The sequence below is a fragment of the Coturnix japonica genome, chromosome 6, assembly GCF_001577835.2.
Source record: "Coturnix japonica isolate 7356 chromosome 6, Coturnix japonica 2.1, whole genome shotgun sequence".
Classification (NCBI taxonomy): domain Eukaryota; kingdom Metazoa; phylum Chordata; class Aves; order Galliformes; family Phasianidae; genus Coturnix; species Coturnix japonica.
In genome coordinates, this window is record NC_029521.1 from 6,124,509 (window position 1) to 6,142,649 (window position 18,141).

The 18,141-nt window shown below is 39.6% G+C and overlaps 1 protein-coding gene and 1 long non-coding RNA gene across 3 annotated transcripts in view; one reads left to right on the forward strand and one right to left on the reverse strand.

Annotated features, from left to right (window-relative positions):
• Positions 1-1,211: 1,211 nt before the first annotated feature.
• On the forward strand, positions 1,212-5,906 carry LOC107315674. Its single transcript, XR_001556010.2, has 4 exons — positions 1,212-1,509; positions 2,112-2,275; positions 5,068-5,100; positions 5,753-5,906. It is a non-coding gene; the product is annotated as an uncharacterized LOC107315674 (long non-coding RNA).
• Positions 5,907-8,546: 2,640 nt separating this feature from the next.
• Positions 8,547-18,141, reverse strand: part of CCDC6 (coiled-coil domain containing 6) — a 46,144-nt gene continuing 36,549 nt past the window's right edge. The window contains exons 8-9 of one of the 2 annotated variants that reach the window (XM_015866249.1): positions 16,448-16,572; positions 8,547-14,095 (exon numbers count right to left, since the gene is read on the reverse strand). In XM_015866249.1, coding sequence (XP_015721735.1) covers positions 13,904-14,095; positions 16,448-16,572 — 317 coding nt within the window. In that variant the 3' untranslated portion in view covers positions 8,547-13,903. Of the gene's footprint in view, positions 14,096-15,003; positions 16,096-16,447; positions 16,573-18,141 lie in introns of those variants that run through there. The other variant, XM_015866250.2, reaches the window with a different exon arrangement.

Sequence of the window (18,141 nt, forward strand, 5' to 3'; positions counted from 1 at the left end):
GAACTATCTCCAGCATCTGCCTGTCAAGCACATGACATGGAGAGTGCTGTTACCATCACATTCCTGATGATTTCCCAGTGGGACTCAGTGTACAATCTGTGTCAATTGATTGCTCTAGAAACACTCAGGTCCTCTCCAGGGGGTAGCTGTTAGTCATTGTTAAGACTATTTAGAATCTTAGAATGGCTTGGGTTGGACCAGACCTTGAAGATCATCCAGTTCCAAACCCATGGGCAGGGTTGCCACCTACCCAGTGAGGCTGCCCAGAGCTCCCACCCTGGGCTTGAATGCCTGCAGGGATGGGGCATCCACAGCTTCTCTGGGCAGCCTGTGCCAGTGCCTCAGCACCCTCTGTAAAGAACTTCATCCTAACATCTGTCCCAGGTTTACCCTCTCACAGTTTAAAGGCATTCTTCCTTGTCCTGTCACTATTCAACCACACAAAAAAAATCAGCCCTCCTCCTGTTTATACGCTCCCTTCGAGTATTGGAAGGCCACAGTGAGGTCTCCATGGAGCCTTCTCTTCTCCAAGCTAAACAAGCCCAACTTCCTCAAACTTTATTCCTAAGAGAGGTGCTTCAGCCCAAGCATCTTTGTGGCCCTCCTCTGGACCCACTCCAACAGCTCTACAGTTTTCTTGTGCTGAGGGCCCCACGCCTAAAAGTAATACTCCAGATGCAGCCTCATGCAGGCAGAGTAGAGGAGGACAATCACCTCCCTTACTCTTCTTGTTAACCCTCTTTTGTTGCAGCCTCTGTCAGAACAGTTCAAGGAGATGACTTCAGCTCCAGATCAGAAATAGTGACCACCTCAGCATACTGCAAAGGAAGTATTTTTGTTAAGGTAGTCATAAGGCATGGCACGAATACTAGAGGTAGCCCCTTAGAAATAGCGTTTGCTTAATTCTTAATGCAAAGTCATCTACTTGCCACTAACACACACAGAGATTTCAAATTACACTGCATTTTTGTAGTCATGCATACCCTTTGTTGCATAGCACGTTCTAAAGCAAGTCACAATTTATCCCTAAATACCTGTGAAGTGTTCCCAGAGGCCTGTGTATTGTAACTTCCTATCGCCAACATAAACTCAGTGGAAGGATGAACAGGAAAGGAAGATTCCACAATGGAGGAGGTTTATTTTAAGCCTACGTTAAGCTGCCACCAGGCTGGTCTAAATATAGATTTGTCTACAGTAAACACCCTTAGTCTGCACATTTAGTGCAGACACGCAGAGTTCCTCAGGAACAGCAAAGGAGGCTTTGCATTCACAGCCAGGCCCAAGATAACTCTCAGTCACAAGTGATGTCCAATGGAATTTTGTAAGCATGTTTTTGTATGTTGGGAGGAAAAATAACCAAGAAAATCTTACCTCTACTGTTGGCTTTGTGCCTTTGTCATCTGAGATTTGGGAAGTTCCATGAAGGCTCTCATGATGAGTAGCAGGACCACGAGGGGGCTTCATCTCTCAGGACCAGTTCTTCAAGTCAGCACAGTTTGCAAAGGACAGGTACGTGGGGTCTCTGCAGAAATGTTCCTTGAGCTTCTGCAGTGGTTTGCAAACCCCCAGGCAGGAGGCAGCTTGTGCTGGACATGTGTGGGTCCTGGCTCTGCCCAGTCAGAAATCCTGCCACCTCTGCCCGGGGTTCCTGCTAACTCCTGCCTCCTGTCCTCCACTTGCTAACACTTGCTTTAGCTCTGGCTTGCTAATCCTTGTATTCAGCTAAATATTTGACTATACTGAAATCATCTATATCAAGTACCAGCAAGCTACGCACATCTATAAGGAGCTTGGGCAATTTACTATCAACAAATTAGCTTAAAACTTATTTGCTCTGACAACTATGATGTAAACATAACTGGTTCCACCACAGTGGATACTCCAAGTTTGCATTAATTGTACAGCAGTGACAGTGAAGAGAATTGGAAACCTCTGCGTGTTTCCTTGATCAGAGCTGATCATTTTATTCATAAACAGCTTCCTTAGTAGAAAAGGTGCAAATGTGAACAAGGATACTTTCACTGAAACAGCCCAGAGACTCCTTTGTACTTGCTGTAAACCAGGCAAAAATGTGTAACTATATTTATGATAAACTTCATTTGACTTTTCAGCTTTGCTACCAGACTTGATTTCCAGGCTGTAATTCAGCAGACTAGCAGATGTGCCAAGATCTGTGAGTACTGTGCTGTTGTGCTGACTCAGAGCCAGAGCTGTGCAGTGTCAGCACCTGGGATGGTTCCAGACCTCAAGTGTAATGCCAGCGTTCACCTCCGAGGTACATCACCTACCAATGAAATCATGTAACAAGATCTTTAAAACCTTCACAGTCTGGTTTAAGGCAGAATATTTTAACTTGTCCAGCAAGTAGTGAAACCAGACAAAGTAGAAAAGCAAACTGTCACTAGCACGTATGCATGTTATGTACTCATTTCTACCCTGAAAACAAGCTGAGGAAGGTTTTTGCTTTGCAGCAGCTACCAATGCAACATGTTCATTGAACAAGTTCTGACCAAACCTGAACAGTACTCCTCTCTCACAAATAATGTTCCTTATACAACATTACCTGGCCAGTACACCTGAAGTCTTATGGAGCATCTGCTGCTTCTGCAAATCAAGCAGCAAATGCAGCAAGAATCACATGGGAGTACCTCTATTACTTAAATTATCAGCTCTTCAGAATGCAGCAATGCTCAGCAACAGCCATTCATTTTGAGGGAGGAAAAAATTATTTATAGCACCTAAGTTTTCAAGTTAGTGTTAACTTTTACCCTTATCTCAAAAGGGATGATCCTATGACTTGTTGGTACCACAGGCCAAGAAGAGAGATGTGAGCGAGGCAAAAGAGAACAGCCCTTCTAACAATATAAAAGGCAGAGTGCATATACTGTGCTTTCATATCCTTTAAACTACAGAATTCCTGCACTCAGAGGAACAGAGGATGAAACAAGCTGTGGATTATGCATATCACCAAGGCAAAAGTAAATCAACCCGCAGTGCATTTCAGACTAGGCAGTGTCAAAGCAGAAGCTTCCCACCCTTGAAAGTGAGATTAGGAGGGACAGGCTGAAAGACCAGCTCTCTAATGCCACTCTCAGAAAATCCATTGCCTTTATATATACATAAGGAGATCTCCAAGTGGCTGATTCAGATGGCATTCAGAACACAGAAGTGAAATACGCTCTAATAAATATAAATGGATTTTGCCCTGGTAATTTCATTTTTGACATAAAGCCTAAATTCATTTGGGGGGTTTCTGGCTTTGATCCTCTTATGACAGCAGTAAGATCTCAAAAGCTTTTGTCCAAAAAGTTACATGTCAGTCATGATCTGATTTTTAAGACCCAGAGTGAATTCTCAACCTTGAATTCACAACGTTTCAGTGAAATTTTGTTTTTCCCCAAAACAAGAGCACGTATCTAACACACACACACACACACACACACAGAGACCACATTCAAAGGAAAGCTTCTTGAAAGGGTTGCACTGTGTCAAATACGCAACAAGAAACAGAGCCCCACCTGGAACTGCAGAACACATGCTTGTAACAATCATGAGACCGAGGGCTAAGCCACAGTTCTGCAGGGACGTGCAACTTAGGGATAAATCAAGCAGAATTCAAAGATTTCTAAAGCACGAAAAACCTCCATCTGCTCTTATCTGCTCCTCATCCTCAGAATATGAATCTCTGTAACTATACTTAGTCCATCCAGACCTTGCTGATCTGTGCTGTAAATTCTTTTTAAATTGCATTTTAATTAAAGATTACCAGTCAAACTGGTGTTTTGAATGAGCTTTGGTTAGAAGAAACAGAGCTCAGAGTGAACTCTTCAGCTTCTCTCTATTGGTGGGTCTCATTTCAGAGTAAGGTTATTTCTCCATTGACTTATGTGGCTTATTTTTAGTTACTGAGAAGTTCCTCAGAAGACCCACAGTATCTGCAAGGATATTAAAGTGATGTGAGAAGCACATAAAGGCTATTCTTACTTGGATGTAAAAATTTATGTATTTTGGAAATATCTGAGGCACCAAGGAAAGTTAAATTCAAAAAATCTCTCCACAGGCTTAGAATGTATTTTTAACACATCCCCACACAGTTAATGCTCATGAACTCACACATACGTCAGTTCTTCCTCTTTCCTCTGCACTGGATAATCATTAAAAGAGGTATCTATGGTTATAGTTAGCCCAAAAGTTCAATTGGCATTGACTTAATATATAACCAGATTGCATCTTAAATACAGGACCAGAGTCTTCATAGAAAATGCCTTTGCTTCATATTGCAGTTTGTTCTACATTTTTTTTTCTTTTCAATAAACACCAGTGAGGAAAGCAATCTCAGAGCACATCTACCCCAGTCAGAAGACTTAAAGTAAAATGGGTAAAGAAATACCTATTTAAAATTTGAATATGCTGACAGTGAATTAAACCTGCACTCCCAGAACATTGCTTTTGTCTTTAAAGGGAAGCTTTTTGCCTCAAGGTAGGCTGACAAACCACCTTAACTTTCTCCAGTTCAGAGATGGAAATCATCCTTCATGGCTTCCATAACCTGTTTTTGGTGTCCTGTAGTAGTTACATAAATGCTCTGGAAAGCAAAGAGGAGCTGTGGGATCCTTGCCTCTGAGTAGAACACTTGGGGAGGGGCTAAGAAAAAAAGTCTTTGCTGACCCATTGCTCTTTGCTGAGACCTCCCCCACGTTAGCCCTAAGGTTGGGATGGGAAAGCAGAAGAGAACATGTCAGGCTTTTATTATTATTATTATTATTACTTGTTCTACTTTTGGGAATTGGTTGTGGATGAAGAAAGTAAATCTTGACTACCATGAGGGCAACTTTAGTGGACAGACAATGAGAAAGCAGCATTCTGGCCCTTTTTGCCCTGTAGGAACTGAGATCTGAACCCTAAAGGAAGCACTCAGTTTAGAAATCACAGTGAATTTTTCAGGACGGTGTAAAAAGACTTCAAGGCTAATTCTGAAATGCACTGATCCATTTGGGATTTGCAACCAAACTCAGTTCTCATTTCTGCTTGTCTAGATCCCAAATCATTTTACAATTGTTATTTCAGTGTGAAGAAGAGCAGCTGACCCACAATATATAGGTAAGTGCCAATTTCTACTATCAATAAATCCTAGTATTTTGGGAATCAAAGATTCACTGATGTCTGCTCAATGACACCATATGTAACCTGAGAAAAATGGAGATGCCTTGTTTGGCTTAACACATCCTGAAACTAAGCTGATGTTTCAGAGTCAGAATACTATTCAGACTATTTCAATAGTGAAGTGAAAATAATTAAGGGAAAAAAACCCACCATTGTTAATTCCAGCAAAAAGGTCCATTTCCTGTTCAATCCCCTGGATTCCCCACTCACTGGGTTCTTAACCAGTACAAAGGAACTTTCTTCACATTGCACCCTGTCCTCCTTTGTTATCCATCTGGCGCACTCTAACTGCTGTCGTATTACTCACAGCGGTCTGTTTTGTTGTTCAGTTAACTTTCTGCAAAATGGTGGATAGATAAGCTAAGCTGTTACACATTAAAACAGAAACTAAAAGGTTAAAAACTTCCTTGCCTGACAGCCTTGTCCTGGAAGCAGCAGTCTGTGTTGCATGTCAGAAGTGTAAAAACCCGTTGAGGGATTCTTGCTCTCAGCATATGTGGGAGGTGACAGTCACAGAAGCCAATTACTTCCCTTCTGTTTTTCTTGCTCTTTTCCTTCCGTACGTCTTCCCTCCCCCCGCCCTTTGCAGACAAATATAGGAACAAGCCAGGACCAGACGGACTGTGCAGCGAGGGCTCCAGCTCATATGCTGTCTGGAAAGTAAGTCTCTCCAAAGTTCAACCAGCTGTTTTCTCACCTAAATGGAGTTTGCTTCGATTCCTCCTGGTACCAACATTACTGGATAAGAATAACCGTTCAGTTTATAAGTGTTCCCAGCCAGTGGAGAATTATCTTTTGGAGAGAAGAGCTCTCCTTTGACAAGAGAAGGGTAGCCAAAAGATGTTTGTATACCTGTCCTACTGTACCTCTTAACCAAGACCGTCTATTCTCCTCCTGCTCATCACAGCAGCACAATGTTGTCATACTCCTTTGGTTGTCTGCTGGTGTCACACAACAGTATCAGATGCACCTTTGGATTCAAGATTGGGTTCAATGCCCCTTTTCCAATCCATAGGTGTTTACTTTTACCATCATGACATTTGATTTGTTCTTATATTTTAGGATCTCTAGGCAACACTGTTCAGTGGCAGAGAGCTTCAGACCATAGGAAAGGCGGCAAAAATCACAGCAGGCACCACCACCAATTCATCGATTAACAAGATGACTTTCTACCTTGCAGGGTTACAGAAGAGGCTGTAGCCAATTCCATGGTGAGCCCTCAGGCTGAAAAGCAGCACTCCCCAGTACTTGCATTTAGTGGTGGTTTTTTTTTGCATCCCAAAGAACTAAAGGCCTTTAATATGCATCTTAAGTCTTCAAACTCCTCACGCTTCTGCCCTGAAGGACGTTGGGTCCACCTCTCACCTTACACCTCAAAAGGCATGTAATTGCCTCGTAGCACGTGAACAGCTTGATACTCCTCCAAGCATTCTAAATAGAGCAAGGATTAGGCTTATCAAAACTGCTTACTTTACAACGCAGAATTTCTTCTCTGCTCTCAGCAGTTTATCAGAATTTTTATTACTGCAATGTTGAGAACCTCCTTTCCCAGTACAAGCTCCAAAAGAAATAAAAAACAACCATTTAAAGAGGAGATGACGTGGACAAAGGAACCTGAAATTAAACTGATCACATGCATATTCTTCTCACCTCTTCTGGAAGAATTCAAGTTACTCCTTTGAGTTTATAAAACCTCAGAGAAAAGACAAAGAGCATGAAGGCAGACTGCAGCAGCACAGCTCATTCACCTGGTTAATGCTCTTACCAGGTGTAGCGCCAGATAGGATGTTCACAACAAGACAGGCAGAACAGATTGCTCAGCATTTGCAGCAATGGAGAGAATAAAGACATCTGACAAAACACTCCTTGTGGTGTAGGAACAGAGTAACACAGAAGAGCTAGATTAGCATTTCACTGCAGAAATACTTACATGTCCTGCTGCCTAAGAACCTGCAGCCATCATGCTACAGGGATTTTGCTGTACATACTGTCACCAGATTAAATGGAGAACATGCTCTTTATAGTGCCAGGGGGGAAGGAGTACAAAGTAAAGCAGCAACTCTTATTCATATGCAGGAACACAGGAATGCAGAGCAGAGTGCACATACAGATATTTACCAGAGCAGGACCTTAACAAGGCAAAGACAAGTGGATCCAGCCAAGGAGCTGGGTAAAGACTTGGACCGTGAGTAGAAGACAAGCAAAGGACAACTGAGAAGTGCTACTGAGGCTAAGATCTAAGCCCAGAAACTTGACAATACAGCAAAGAAGACAAGAAGTATGCTATGCAGGTAAACTGTGCTAAGTTAGTACACGAATGCATACAAAAAGAAGATGACAAAAACAGATTTCATAAGGGACAACAAAACAAAACACCTACACAAACTTCAGAAATGCACACCACCGTCATTAGGTATCTAAGGCTTATGATTCAACACGCTGCAGGTATAAGAACACTAGGACTGTTCTTAGCATGATGTTGCAGTATCACAGAAATTAAAATTAACAAAAATATTTGCAAATTTACATTCATCAAAGCAATGCTTTAATAAAGACAAAATAGTAGAAAGTATGGTGGATTTTTAAGATAAATCTCCATCAGAATATGGCAGAATATGTCAAAAATAGAAGTACTTAGCTGCCAATGTTTGAAAACAAGAAAAGTCATTAATATCGAAACAGACTACCAGACTCAGTAACCTTCAGCAGCACAAAGAAACTGGAAGGTAATCACTTCCAATCTACCAAACAGAAAGCAAACCTTTTAATATGTGCAAAGGGACATTTTTCCCCTTCTCTTTCTCTCACACGTGGTATCAGAATAGAAAAGTTGCTGTACTGCTGTAAACTGCCTTAGACTCAAAGAATGTACAACGGTGTCCATGTCCCAGTTAATCAAAAAGTTCCCATAAAGTGTGCAGGCCTACTAGGATCAAAACATAGTGCTATGATAAATAAAAAAGAGACAAGTCTGAAATCTCACTGGAAGGCAGGTGGAAGTCACATATACATATTTAACTGTGAAGGAGGAAGATACTCGGAATTTTCCCCACAATAATAGCAAGAGATAGAGATACACTCTTCCAAGATGGAAGCAAAGATGAAGGAACCAAGCATGCATGATTGATTATACTTTGAATATCCATCTGATCCAAAGCAAAGAGCATCTCAGGTACAAACTTTATTATACAAATAAGGTAATCCCCAGGTTCTCCACTGAGCCAATTAAGTGAAAATACCAGAAACAGTCCACCTAGAATCAAAGACAGCAAAAACAGACAAGCACATTTCTTTCACTGATTCTTAGTTCTCATTCTCTTCACCCTCCATGATGACAGGCTGACAGATAGAAGGGAATATACATCCACCCCATAGTCTTTCAATACAAGTAAATACAAAAAAAAAAAATCAAGTGTTTATTGGAAGTCTGCATGAAGGCACAGATGAGCTTGATTACAGACACATCGTAACAATTACAAATATATGTAAACACATTGAGATATACAACAAAGCAGTAATACAGCTAATACAGGAATAAAACGTAACCTGTTAAAAACAAAACAACAAACTTTTGTATCTGAGGTTCTTTCAATTATAAGATCTGATTCACACCAATACAGTGTAATGCTTTTAAGTCACCACTTGGATTCACACTCAACAAATCTGCGCTTTGACTGTTGTTATTAATTGTTGTATTCATAAACTGGATCCAAATTCGAACAGGCTTCCTTCCCTAGGACCAGGAAAACAAAGGAATAACCAGCTAGACACCCATCCAACCTAGAATGAGGCTTCAGAGATTCCCTAAAGACATAAAGAGCAATCACCAATGTACTGAAATTAAATATAAGCTTCAAAAAAGCTCAAGGACGTTACTTCCATTTTTACTTGCATTTGAGGAAATTGCTGAATTTCTGCAGGAAAGGAACAGTCTACATCTGTCAGGTGATTTTTTTCTTCCTCCACAGGAGGCTTAGATTTCATCTGAAACACCTGCCAAAACAAAAGTCAGCAATCACAAACTAAAGTGCCTTGGACAGCTTAGGCTTTACCACTAGAATACAATGCCTTTGTTTACAGATACAGTATTGATTCATAGAGTGAGAGGACTCACCTTTGCAAGCAGAATACTATTTCCAATATTTCTGTGGAAGGGGGAAATCACTTTTTTTTTTTTTTTTTTAAATTAAATGCCAGCACCAAGAACTTAAATAAAATAAAAAACAAATCACAACTGCAACACAGCTGTTTGAAAAATGTTGTGGTTCAAGGCCTAGCCAAAGAGTACTCTGAGCAGCAACTTACTACAGGGACACACAGTTTTCTCAATCTCAACCACCTGGCCAACTCTCCACTCCCCATCTACAAAAGCTTTATAACCTTTGGAGCCCAGCTGCAGTGAGGAAAGACTCCTGTCTGGGTTATTTATGCTGAAAAAAACCTAGCACAGCTACATTTCTACTGACTCTGCAGCCACATCATCCCAACGTAAAGGTGAGGTAGTACTTTTCTTTGGAGCCCAACTAGTTGAACAGGAAAGGAACGTGGACTAGTCTCCCTACTGTAGCAACTGTCTGTTAATGCAGCACCAAACCTCTGTATTTTTCCCCTCTCCTTCAGGGCATATTACTAATGCAAGCACAGGAATAGCTGCTTAAAAGAGAAATCATACTATGAGCGTACAATCCCACCTGAACTAAGCCTGAATCATAAAGTCCACATTATGGCACACTGAGTGACTTCCTCCAATCCACAAAGTGGTAATATCTCTTAACCTCTACTCGCACTGGGACTAGTGGTTTTTACCCAAAGAGAACACGAAAGATATCCTGAGTACTTATTACAGTGAAACACAGAATTAAAAAAATATATAGAAAAATAAAAATTAACAAATGTAGTCCAAATCCAAAAAAGGTTGGGAGAGAAATTCAGCTCATTTGAGAACTGAGGAAACCAGATTGTCTCTATGCACACAGTTCATTTGGAACATACGGGCTTCGTTTTCCCTCCCTGCAAGAGGGCAGTACCTTCCCCTTTAAGGAGGTTGTAGTAACGTACACATGTATCAAGATTTCATAGCTTACACTAACAAGCCTTCTGTTTTATTTTTTTATGAGATAGCTTGAACCGGAGAAATACACTCTGCATAGTTCATACTCTGTAGACTCCCATGGATCAAAAAGAAACAATCTGCCACAACTAAATCAAAGGAAACATTGAAAAAAATGGAACAGTATTAGAACTTATACTGCTTGTAGAACTAAACATTAGAGGGGAAAAACAAAACAAAATAATAACTAAAAAAAAACAAAAAAACAAAAACCACTATAATACTCCAAAGAGGTCCCTGGATGCATCCTCTTAGCAACCAATAACCGATATCGAGAATGAAAGACTGTGACCTTTGATGGCCAAAAGTAGCCAAGGCTCCATGATCAGCTTCCATATTTAACAAAATACATGGAGTCTGAATTGTCTCCTGTTGACATTGCAGCTTGCACAGATTCCAGGAAGCTCCAATATTTTAGTTGCTTCCAAGGCTGTAGTTTTCATTCAGTTGAAGTGCACAGAAATTCCACTTAGATGGATTCAAGAACCTGAGCATTTTCATGGGACAAGGAGTCCCACTCAGCTCTGGTACCGCAAGACAGAAAAGCAATGATACTTTCTTGGAAAACTAATAACCCTTTCTGGCCTTGGGAATATGCTCTTAGGGGAGTAGATATAATTAAAACAATCTTATCTGGCTTTTAGCTGGAAGACTATCTCCAAACAATCCCACCTCTTCTTCCAAAGAACTCCTCTGGAACAAATTCTGGATAAAATCAACTCAATGCTCTACAGAGAGCAGCTGCATTCCAGTGTCGAAACCAGATCCCTTGAGAGAAAAAAATAAAAAAAAATAAAGCTGTTTGGTTGTCAGAGAAGTAAGTACTGCTGAAACAGCCATGAGATTTATTGATTTATTTTCAACCTTTAGCTATAAACAGGCACACTCACAAAATGTTCATCACGGCTAAAAGTTGCTTCTGTGACCTTGCACAACTTGCGATGATGCATCATGTAACCCACGGGCATCAGAAATGGTGAGGACAGCAGAAACCTACCCGGATGCTTCTGAGATAAAATAAGGAAGCTAAGCCAGACCTCTCTGTCAAGGGAGTTTCTCTAGCCTATGGGAGATCCTCACAAAATCAGCACTGCAGAATGATAATTCATGACTATAATTCACAAGGAAAACTGAAAATCCATTTACATTTATTAGGAGTTGGTTGTGCACAATTCCTTATCTTCTTCAAAAAGTCTACAGATAGAGTTTAACACTTCTGATTGCAAGCACACGTTTGCTCAACGTTCTTAATTAGGTAAGGCCAATTTCGTGGCTTGTTACATTTTCAGGATTTAGTACACATTTGGCAGTTCTTTACTTTCAACTGGTAACAGTCCCATTGGAATAGTACGGAGAGTTCACTAAGACACTTCATGACAGCAGCTGAACTTGAGTTACACAAATTCTGTTCTGGAATATGCATCAAATGTTATTCAAGGCAAATTTCCATTTTAAGGTCTTCATACAACATCATCAAAGGCTTCCCCCCACCCCCCAGCATTTATACTAGTACTACTATGGGCTCACACTCCATAGAGCCATACAGCCAAAAATCTCAAAGCACTTCAGGAAGGAGGACACAATTTTTAATAGTGATATGATCGAGCTGGAATCCTGCTTATAAAAGAATATATATATTTTTTTCTTTGTCTTCTGCTTACAAAACCAATCCTACCTCTATCTTGACCTAAGTCTCACCTCTGACTTGCCTGTCATTTTCTCACATGCGATCCTATCACTGATTCAGGAGCTGCATTTAATTGCAATGCTCACAGCTGCATTTCCTCTGTGGAAAAATGAGCACCTGCCAAGGGCAATTATTTTCAGATGGAAGCACTGGTCGAATTGCAGATCTGCCACAATCTTGAGTATCACTTTATCAGAAAGTCAATGTCATAACTAATGTAATTTGATAATGCACTTGATCCCACACTAGTTTAACAACTGTAATAGGCTAGGTATGCATTTCTCTATATTCTCTATGAGCCGAAACTACATAGATACAGTGAAGAAATTCTAGTTTTGCCTTAAGCTGAAACTTTTACAACATTGTTTTAACTCACTACTTTGATTTAGAGCACTGATTTCATAAAGATATCCAGTCTCCAATTCTTACTGAATAGTTGAGTGGTAAACACGGAAAATATACGTACAAGTCTTACTATACTACCAGAATGCTGTACTTCCTTCTTAAAAGTGTCCTTAATAAAGCATTAGGCATGTCAAACAAATCTTTGTAAACAAAAGATAAATTACTCACGTTCTGCTCTGATTATAGCCAGATACATATTCTCATAAAATAAACATTCTCTTGTCATTTTCCATGGCCCACATATCCATATAGATGAGGTAAACCACTTGAAATCATCAATAATATATAAACCTCAGTACTCAACAGGAACCTCAGGAAAAATAAAACTGAGCAAGATGTCAATACCAAGAAGTGACACTTTGTTCCACTGCAAAGTGAAACCAAACAATTTATTTGTGCTAGATGAATGCAAAGAATGTATTTGGAACACATTTCTTTATACATTGTACCGGCTTAGGCTGCTAAATAAGCATTCATTAGTGCCACGTTGTGCTACTTTCTTGTACTCTGTTTCTACCAAGTAATACAACATTTTTGGCTGCTATGCCAATATATTCCTATATGCTCATCGTATATCTTATTAGCTAACAGACTTGAACATTTCAAATACTTGTTCAATCTTTGTTTTAGGGAAATCACAATTAATATATTTTAACAAGGAAAAAATAATTAGCCGTTTTCTACAATCATGTTGCCTTCTGCAGCAAAAAAATCAAAGAGCACACTTCAATCAGCTATCAGTAACCTGTGGGCAGGACCACACTTAGAGCTCTAAGTTAACTGTGACAGATCACACCGTATGGACAGCTTACAGGTTAATGTAAACGTCAAGTGAAATAATCAAATCTTAAGGTCCACAAATTGTACATTCCATATACTCCAGCAAGTCAGCTCCCTCTCCTTAAAATCCAGACTGCACCATACGTTTGAGGTGTTCTTAAACAGGAGAAGAATGGATGCGTCCTGTGTTCTGAATTCAGCTTATTTGCTATGTCATACAATAGAGAATGTGTCTTGGGCACTGATTAGGGTGACTGACTCACTTCTGCGCTAGAAGCTGTTATTTCAAATGACTGAAACGTAGTGCTAACTTTCCACAAGCTTGGTAAACACTGCAGTATTTCAGAATTGATCAGATAGCCCATCATGCCTTTAACTTTATGCAAATTGTCATGAAAAAATATAGAAAGGTATCCCTTTAATTTTACAAACCTAGAAGCCAGGAAAATGAAGCTTTGGAGCCAAGCAAAACGACATAATGCCGTATTACCAAACAGAGTTGCAAATGTTCCAGCCAGAGAATGGACATACATGTAGTTCAAGTAAACACTGATGGAAATTTCTTGTTAAGTTAGTGTTGTAGACCCACAACACTGGCTGCATTTTTATACAAACGTTTACAACACAATTAACAGTGAAGCCTATATAACCTCAGTGCAAATAAGTCAAATCCAAATATGCCAAGTAAGCCTTTGGCTTTAGTAAACTGCTCCATGTTATGAGTCCAATTCTGACATACAGACTGCTGAGCACATGCACTAAGGCTGAGAGGAGGGATGCACTGAATGTTGAAAAGTGGCTGACTGCGATGCTGCGGATTGGACCGTAGGTTGCACAGGTGGAGGAGGTGGTGGCGGAGGTGGCTGCACAGGGGTCTGCGTGTTTGGAGAAGGAGGAGGAGTGGGACGTTTAAATTTGTCAGGGCTGTTACTTCTTCGTGGTGAAGGCCTCTGCAGAACAAATATTGAAATTATGTTTAACGCAGTCCTGAACAACTTTAGGTGCAAGTCCTCTAATCAGTGTATTGAGCTTGGCAAAGGAAAAAAAAAACCACAATTATATGGGGAGAATCACTTTCAAACACTGCAAGAATCACGGTACGATTTTTACGTAAAATACATCGTTTCTCTAAAACAGAGAAGCAAAGGAAAGTGGAAGCATTTCTGAAATCAAACGAAACATGCATTCCTTCCAGTCAGCTTGCAGGAAATGAAAATAAGACATTACATCCTGAACATATGTTTACCTCTGATCTCCAACCTATAAAAGAGACTTGGAGAGACGCTGAAAAGATGGTACCTCTCAGTTGTGCCAGCCCAACAGCAGGCACCGATGAACTTTTAAATTTACACTGCTGGTATATCAAGTCCAAATATGCAGAATGTGACTGAGTGTGGGAATGTCCTGAATGCCAAAGCGTTTGCCTGGAATCTTTAGCATTCAAAAACGACTGTTAACCTGCACACTGGAGCAAGACTGAAGCATAACTCAGGTTTTTATTCTGAGAACAAATACCATACAACAAAGATTGCAATTCCTTGAGCTGCGGAACAAAGCAGTCATTAGGAAGTTCCCCACAACACAAACCACAGATCTGCCATAACCTCCACATTTAAACACAAAGGCTTAAAATCCAGTTTATATTTACAAGCCAGTGAGGAGAGAATAATCTTAAGCGTTAGCAATATGACAACTGTACATTACACTGCAGAACTAACTTCTGCAGTTTTGAAACTGAAATGGTCACTACTTACCAATAGAGAACTTCATGGTATGACAAACCACCCACCCACAATTAATAACCAACCAAAGTCAATCAGATCTGCGGAGAAGAATGGTTACATCGCTACACTAAAAGTTTTACATATAAAGTCCATTTATTTCGTAATCGAGGTTGAAAATGAAGAATCGGGAGGCAAATAGTTTGCTCAAAAAATGTATATTGTATCTATTTGTCTGCACAACTATGAACAATACATTAGTTGCACATTCTATGGAAAAAGTCAAGGGATTCTCAACAACTGACTGATGTTTCTGAAACATTTTAAAATCGTTTATTGCCTTTTCATACATCTAATAACATGAAGGGATCCAGCTTAAGCATCAATGCAAAGCCAAGAGCCACTTAACAAAGCTTCTTCAAAACAATATTTTGTCCTAGCAGTTGTCCTTGTCGTAGTAACTCAGTGAGACCCCAATTAATTTATACTATATGAAAGAGAAGAATTAGCATTTCACAGAGACCAAAGAGAACAAGTTCCTTCAAAAACTTGCTGATAAAACTAAGTTCTAGGTCTTCCAGAAGATTTTCCTGTGGCTAACCTGGGGTTACTTACAGCAGGGGGGGGGAGGGGCTGGACCTGGACTAGGATTCTACCCTCCTGCAGTACTCCAGCCTCCTGTTCTAAGTACTAGTATATAGCTCCCGCTTCCATTTGCTCACTGGAATTAACAATGACTTTAGCATGTTTACCTAAGGAAATTTAAAAACAGATATATTTTAACATTTTACTGAATACCTTATCGAAACAAACTTTCAAAATTGAGAACGACAAGTATGAGCAAACACCTTACAGGATAGTATTTACGTACGGCTATATCTGCTGAGAAAAATAAAAATGGTCTCGACACATCAACTACAAGCTATCTTTCCAAATGGTTAATACTGAGGCTCTGTTTGCTCATTAAACCTCCACAAATACTGAGAAGAAACTCAATTAGGTAGAAATGCATCAAATAACAGTGTTAAAAAGGAAATAAATCCAGTTGAAAGATACTGAGAAATTGTCCTAGCAAATGTTTAATATATTAACTTTCTTCTTTGCCAATGAGAATAGAAAATAAGAGTTAACTGCCTGTTACAGTGACATGGTGGTAGCATTGTGTGCCATCCTGGAGAAAACCTGAGCTTGAAGCAACCTCAGATGACTCATCCGTCAGATGGTGGAGACTAGGAGAAAAATGAAAGCAATGTTTTTACTTCCTGTGATAGGCTCAGTAGCTTAGAACATCACTTCTCACATCCTGCCTGCTGATCCATAAGATGATACCTATTACTGTCCTTAAGATGATAATACATCCTATTCTTTTGCGGAAAATAAGGTTCTTCAAAAAGAATCAGTTTCTGAGGGGTGAAGAGGAAAATCAGGGTTGAAGAAAGCAGCAATAGATATCTTGGAATAAGGAGACAAAAACAAACATATACAAAACTGTTTTGCACAAAGCTTAAGGACAAACAATCATAACCTATAAAAAATTAAACTGACATTGGCAACAGCTATTTGCTTTTTAAAAATACTTACTGTAATACCATGGGATGGACCCATATGTTGCACGTGAAGGCCTGGGGAATTGTAGTAAGACATTCCAGCTCTAGTCAGTGAAGTTGGTGGTGTGAAACCAACTGTGTGACTTGCATATGACAGACCTAAAAATTGTTTAAAAAAGTAACATCAACATTCTTGTTTATTTTAAAACAAAAGGGTCATGGGGGTGCTTTTTGATTATTTTTAAACAAATATGGGTTAAATAAATAGTAACTGGTGCCAAATTAACACACCTAAAAATTCATTGCACTGAAAAGAGTGATCCAAGATTTATTTCATACTTTTCCTGTAGTCAACTACCAGGTGTTTGAAAACACACATCACACAGCATTAAATACACGTTTTCACTTAACATAAACAAAGTTTCCTTGTAAGGAAACTTACATTAAGTTCACAGGCATTCCATGCAACTTTCCATCTCTCCTTGGAACAAATCAATCCCTAGACAAAATGCAGTCTGAAGAAGTAGACACTTGTGTCTGGAAAAGCTGTCTAGCACTGGGACACTAAGAGTTTCCACGTGAAAGAAACTAGATGGAAGTGCCTCCTTCAAGGCAGAGCAGCTCTGCATCCAAACCAATGGCAGCCTAGTTTGCCGATTTTTTTGCCTTGGTGTTTATAGACAGAATCCCAAAATTCTTTGGAGCTGTGAAGTTAAAATACTATGGGATGATAATCCACACTAAGAACTAACAGCTAAAATTACAATGTGTTTTATCTATGTTAAAGAGACCATAACATTCAGAAGTGCAAATATCTAATTCTCCCATCTCAACACTTCCTCTCTGTAAATCCCAGTTTTTACAGATGCTGAGTACTTGTATAGAGAATCAAGGTGAGGAGAAACAGTAGCAGCTAATTGCATGAAATTCAGACTTGGAAGTGTTCTGACCATTCTGAATGTTTCTCAAAACAGCAAACTTTCAAAAACTATTAGCTCACTCTCAACCTGCTGGAAAACATATCAGACATCTCTTTTCTCAGCTGCTTAGTATGAGAAAACAGAAAATGCTTCAGAACTCCTCACTAGATTTAGCAGTTTTCATGCTACATCAACACATTCAAGTGTAAATAAAGATACAATATAGACTCTCTTCACTAAGGCTTTGTCCTTAACGGCATACATCTGCTTTTGTGCCTGTTCTAGACGAGACAACATTACAGAAAAACAAAAACAAACAACAAAAAGGCTTCAAATCACTAATAAAGCGATACAAGAAAACATATGATGCTACTCTTGCTTCTTTCTATTCTGATTCTGCTTCATTATCAACGTACATTTGGTGCAAACTGTGAGCAAACCCATCTCTTCAGAGTAGCTAAACAACAGAGGTAACAAATCAGTCTCATTTTTGACTATATAATCTAATTGTCTGCACAGCACATGTTTTATAACTAACACATCAAGTCGTCTTCACAATCTTACAATTTTGGACTCCTCTGGGATAAATCAGCTTCAAAAGCTTTAGAAATGCAAATCTCCACGGCAGTCAAAGCAGTGCTAACAGTAATGCATGTACATGCAAGGTAGCTCATCCACAGCTCTGCAGCCTAAAACATCTAGCCTGGCTGCAGAAGGAAAGCATAAAAGATTGTAACTACACCAAAGACTAATCAGTAATTACAGAAGCAGCGTCTCAAGCCACACAACCACAAAAGGCTTCAAGAAT